At 36.4% G+C, this 6,000-nt stretch overlaps 1 protein-coding gene across 1 annotated transcript in view; it reads left to right on the top strand.

The window, feature by feature from the left end:
* The first annotated feature begins 365 nt into the window (after positions 1 to 365).
* Positions 366 to 6,000, top strand: part of LOC149529180 (multiple organellar RNA editing factor 2, chloroplastic-like) — a 30,291-nt gene continuing 24,656 nt past the window's right edge. Inside the window, exons 1-2 of the mRNA XM_089809021.1 lie at positions 366 to 899; positions 1,185 to 1,282. Coding sequence (XP_089665147.1) covers positions 382 to 899; positions 1,185 to 1,282 — 616 coding nt within the window. The 5' untranslated portion in view covers positions 366 to 381. The remainder of the gene's footprint in view (positions 900 to 1,184; positions 1,283 to 6,000) is intronic.

Below are 6,000 nucleotides of genomic sequence, written 5' to 3'. Positions count from 1 at the left end.
AGTGGGCCCGTATTAAGACTCTAAAAAGTCTATGTGGTGGCCTTCACTAGTTGGTAGCTTGTAGGCTTTGTGCCTCAGTGGTTGCTCAAAGGTATGAACCCTCCATAAAAAAAACAATTTGAAAATCTTTACTTAATTTTAAAATGTTAAAATAACATCTCTTGTGTTTCACAAAATAATCAATGTAAAATGTTAAAATAACATCTCGTGTTTCACAAAATAATTAATGTTTTGTTTTTTAGCAGTAAGATTTGTCTTGTCCAATAAAATAAAATACTTGACCATTTCCATGGCTGCAATTATTTGATCGGCATATCCATTCCAAACTTGCAGAGATATATCTTGAATCCCATAAAACCCTAGCTAACACTCTGCAGCCAAATGTTAAACCTCATCCAAAATCAAACCCTCAGAAAACTCATGGTTTCCGCCGTTGCAAGCAGCACAGTATTTGGTGCTTCTTCGGCAACAACAGCTGCCATGCCGATGGCTTTCTCACGCGCTGTAGGCCTGCGTTCTGCGCTCACATTTTCAACAGGATTGTCTATTAGGCCATTTTCTTCTTCTTCTTCTTTGTTTCCCTTTTCTTCTTCTCCTTCACTTCGGGTGTCTTGTTCGTCATTGTTACACAGTCCCTTCGCCGCAATTTGCCATGAAGTGCTGCAATGCAAAAGACAATCGATGAGATGTAAAGTAACTCGATCTGGGGATGCGGGGTATTCTCCCCTATCGAGTAATTCCAACTGGAGCGACAGGCCGCCCACAGAGATGGCACCTTTGTTTCCAGGGTGCGATTATGAACACTGGCTTATAGTCATGGACCCTCTCAATGACGGAAAAGCCACCAAAGAGGAAATGATTGATCACTACATCAAAACCCTTGCCAAGGTTCTTGGGAGGTAAGTTTTTTCTTCTTCTTTGGCCCATGATATGAAAAATTTGCCAGGTCTATGCCACACATTCTGCAGAGAACGGAACTTATATTTGTTTATTATTAATAAAGGTTTTTGTTGATGATGATGGCATGGTGCATGATTACGGGGACTGTATTACTAGGGTTTAAATGGTCCGTTCAAGCACAACAACATATACGTGTTTATTATAAATGAAGGGTTTCAATTGTGTTTATTATTAATGAAGGGTTTTAATTGCAATTGAGCTGTTTGATTATTGGCCTTTTGCAGTGAGGATGCCGCTAAGAAATCCATATACAATGTTTCTTGCGAACGTTACTATGGATTTGGGTGCCAAATTGATGAGGAAACCTCCGCTAAACTTGAGGGTATGCATTCAAATGCTCATTCTCAATTTGTTTATTTGTTATGTAACATGGATTTATGTCATATTTCGTGCTCAATTTTTCCATTTATTGTGTAACATGAATTTATGTCATATTATTGTTTTCATTTTTTCCAAGTTACCAATCGGAAATCAGGTACAGGTTTTGGGTTTTGTTCCGGGCAAAAATCATCATATATGCATACTTGTAATTTAAAAATGAAAAGTAATAGATGGTATTAGTCTTTCACAATATTATCTTTTCTGATGATGATTCACAGAAAGTAATTCAAAATGTTGAATTAAAAATTGACACACAATTATATTCTATTATCAAAAATTAAATTTATAATATTACAAATTAGATTTTGCTCTGGAATATTTATCTATGAAATTTAAAATATTTATATTTATTAAATAATGTTTAAAAAAATAAAATTATAAGTCAATGTTAAAATAGCAAGAAGTTGTACCATTATGAATTTGTGATTGTTATCCTGAAATAAATGTAAAATGTGTTTGAATTTGGAATTATGTTTATAACCTTGTTGTGATGCAAGTGGGGATCCAGCAGATATCACAAAGAGAATGATGATTTTGAAATGAATTCCTATGTTTTTTTCCTTTGGTTTTAATGTGGGGCAATTTTCTAACTTTCTGATTGGAAATCACTTAACCTCCCTGTCAAAACCCTGAAGTTTGAAACATGATGCTTAGATTCCTTTCATTCCCTTCAAAATGCACGAACTGGAATGTATGCATTCATTGGAATCTCCCGGGTCTAATAACTTCCTACTTCAGATGCTACCAGCAGGAAAACCGGTTCATTGTTCAAATCAATGCACGAAACAATGCAATTTCTGACTATGAGATGGAATTGGCCTAGTTTTCTGCTGATTTGATAACATAGTTTTTTCTTTCATTAGTGATTTACTGATACTGACAGTGTTGTTAGGGTGTGTTCAGCAAGACTCGAGGACCCACTGTGGTTTTTTGCTTTCTTGTCTATCTGTGAAAAATTCAAATTTTTTCTTCAGTTGGCACTAATGCATAGTAGCGTATGTCTGGAGTATTTACAGGGGTTGTAAACAAGGGCTACTCACAATTTGAAACCTCATAGATAGTAACGAGACTCGCCACGAGTCATGTGAGTCACTCGGGGCAGTGAGTCAAGTTACCCCTGTCGGGTCAAAATGACCCATGACCGTAACCCGCCAAGTCATCAAATATTTAATATTTCTCTAAGGTTTTTCTATTAATATACCCTGATTCGCCGAGTCATTGCCGAGTCATGATCGAGTCCAAGCCGGGTCACGAGTTGAATTGCCCTTGCCGAGTGAGAGCCGAGTCCGAGTTTCTTTACATTGCATCATAGCTACACTACATGTTTATTTGAATTAGTGACATCTTTATTGGGGCGAGGGATTTGAAATTGAGCTGATTTTAGGGGTGTCCCATGTTACCTTTACAAGTCAACCTTTTGTTGACATAATTGGATATATTCAACCATTTGGAGAATGTTTAGGTAAATGGAAGTATTATTAGGCATGTTGCCAGCAATAATTACACATTAGGTAACTAGTTGTAGAGCATGGATTAAGACACTAAGGAATGAATTATATTAATGTGCAAGGATGAACAATGAAAGCTGGGTGGAGAAATAAAGAAAATAATTATTATTAATATTATATGAATAACTAATGTAGCTATAATAGGATGCATAGGAGTGCTAAAAGAAATTCTTATGATATGAAACAAAACTCTATTTAGGAAGCCACAAAGCTTAAATACCTCAAATGCAAAAGCTTAATGATAGAAAATAAATTATAATCAAATAAACTCCCTTTGAAAATTTGAGCTTGTGTTTTATTCTTTGCAATGATCCAATGGGCTTTCCCTAGAAAAAGTAGTAACAAGATAGTGAAATATGAATCTGGCTTCTTTTGATTAAACCAACTTGTTTGAAAAGCAAAAAATCAGTCATTATTTATTTAATGTTTCAATGTCGAATAAGATATAGAGAGAAGCAATGGTACCTCAAAATGGTGTTGTTATTAAATGCTTGTGGGATGATTTATAAAGTTTGGAAAATGTAAGAACTTCATGCTCTTGACAATGTTGCAAGTGTGCAATATCTACCAATTCACCAAGCCGAAATTTGTGTGCATTTTTTGCAGTTAAAGTGTGCTTGTATTGTTTGGTTTGAAAGCACAAGCAAAGAATCTATCAATATTTGTAACTTCAACAAAGTTAAATCGAATCGCCTCTCTTTTAAAATTACCGTTGTATCTTTGGTTTCGTCATTTTGCACAATTATAGATTTCAGTTTTGACCTAGTTCATGAGATTTTAAAACAAGTCAATCTTAGGAGCAAATAACACACATTTAGGTAGGGTACCATGGGAGGGGCTTGGGCTCTATTTTTGTGGAGCGGGTGACCCCATGATAACTCTTTAAGAGGGGCTAAAGGTTTATTTGGAATCTTTTCCTATATAATAGGAGCCTTGACTTTTTAGCCCTTTCAATTTAAGGGGGTGAAAATGGGGTGGCGCTGGAAATAGCCCCACCAACTTAGGGAAGGATTTTGCCATTTTTCAAAGAGCTCTTCAACTTCCCACCAAAATGAAATAATCTCTTTATTTTTAAAATTTATGAGACAACTAGATTCCTATATTTTAGAAGCTGATTTTTTTTAAAGAGGATTCAATATAAAATTCATGGGATTGCTTCCCTTTAAATATTCCTAAAAAATCTCAGTCGCAATTGCTCTATTTTTAAGGAAGCGGGTGCCCATGGGACCCCAGCCTTAGTTAGGCTGGGTCCCCTGGAAGGTGGCTTCCTCAAAAGTAGAAGGGGTGACTGCTGAGATTTATTAGGGATATTTAAAGGAGAGCAGTTCCATGAATTTTCTAATATGTTTGGGTTTAAAAATTTTAGTTTCTAAATTTAAGCAAGCTGGTGGTCCCATGAATTGTAAACTGAATATCAACATAAAATTTTAAATTAATAGTGTCATAAGTTATGGCACAATCCATTTTATTTTGGTGAGAAATTAACAAAGTCATAAGCTGGTGGGGCTATTTCCAGCCTTCCCAATTTTCACCCTCTCAATTTGAGAGAGGAGCTCCTATTTTGTAGGAGAAAATTCCAACTTAACCTTTAGCCCCTCAGAAAAGCTCTCACAGGACATTTCCCTCCTTAAAAGTAGAGCCCAAGTCCCCAGGGGTCCCATGGGGGGCTTCCTTAAGAATAGAATAGGTAGTTGGTCAGAGTTTTTAGGAATATTTAAAGGGGAGTGGTCTCATAAATTTTCTTAATTTTTTTGAGCTTAAAATTTTTAGCTCCTAAATTTACGGAAGCTAATAGTCCCATGAACATCATTTGAAGAATATAAATTTATGATATCATTATTTTATTATTGTTATAATTAAATTTTTAAATTAATTAATAGATTGTTGACATGTGGCAAAAATACTCTTAAGTTGGTGGGGCAAAATCTAGCCATACCCCATTTTCACCCGCTCAAATTGAGAGGGCTAAAAAGTTGGAGCTCCTATATTGTAGGAAAAGATTCCAATTAAGCCTTTATCCCCCTCCAAATAATTACCATTGTTAGATTAGGTGAAAAACTAATCTCCCAAGAACACCTGCATGCATAAATCTGTCACATGGATGAAGCAAAGAACAGAGGCAAGGAAAAATCAAGGAGGCCAAAAAGCCAGATCCATCTTATGGACATGCAAAGAGCAATATCTCATATAATCCAATAAGTGAATGAATAAAATACAAAGAGGTGAATCCTTATAAAGGAATCACGAAACCCGAAAAGGGAAACTAAAGCCTAAGAAAGCTAGGGTTGCACAATATAATTAATAAAATATTAATTATATGCACCTACAAGATAGCTTAAGAAAACTAGAGTAATAGGCAACTTAATTAATTAAATCAAAGTGATTTAATTAATAAGTTAGAACAAATAATTACTCTAACACCCCCCCTTAAGCGAAGCTTGGGAGGAAGCTAACCTAGCACAGCTATGAAAGAGAATTGGGTCCCGGCAACGAGGCCATGTTAGGTACCCAAGTACAATGCAAGAAGATGCAACCTCTGAAAGCGGGGAAAGAGAGAAAACCACAAGGGAAAAACCCTCCCCCAAAAAGAGGTAAGAACCTAGTGAAGAACTGAAGAAGTCTCCCACTAGGGAAATTGTCCCCTAAAACAAGAACAAGGAGTGATCATGAAGAAGCAGCATCACTGAAGCATGAAGAACCGCAAAACTCTGTCAAAATGCTGATCTGTAGGACCCCCATGGAAATAGAAGGCACGAACCATCAACCAAAGGAACCTCCATGGAAATAGAAGGCACGAACCATCAACCAAAGAAGCATAGAACAACAATATAACCTCCCCTTAAGGTAGGTGAGGTGACAGGCAGCTGAAAAGATGGGCCAAAAATCTCCTACAACACAGGAGCCAAACACATCGAGAGTGAGGTACAAACACAAATAAAGGCATGTGTCGTCGACACTGCATGAGGAATTAGAGAAAGAGGGCCTATAAGCGACAAACAACTATCCCCCCCATGGCACTTTATATAATAGTGCGAGTACAACGAATCACAATGATGAAAAGGATCCCGAATCGCAAGAGTGGCACTTTATCTCAGTGCGTTGCATAAAGATGCTTACAGTGAATATCAACAATGATAAAAAAAAATATAAG

The sequence above is a fragment of the Cupressus sempervirens genome, chromosome 11, assembly GCF_028749045.1.
Source record: "Cupressus sempervirens isolate cs-2001-9-10 chromosome 11, ASM2874904v1, whole genome shotgun sequence".
In the NCBI taxonomy this organism is placed as follows: Eukaryota; Viridiplantae; Streptophyta; class Pinopsida; order Cupressales; family Cupressaceae; genus Cupressus; species Cupressus sempervirens.
Note: the sequence above shows the minus strand (reverse complement) of the source record. Positions and strands in the feature narration are given on the sequence as shown.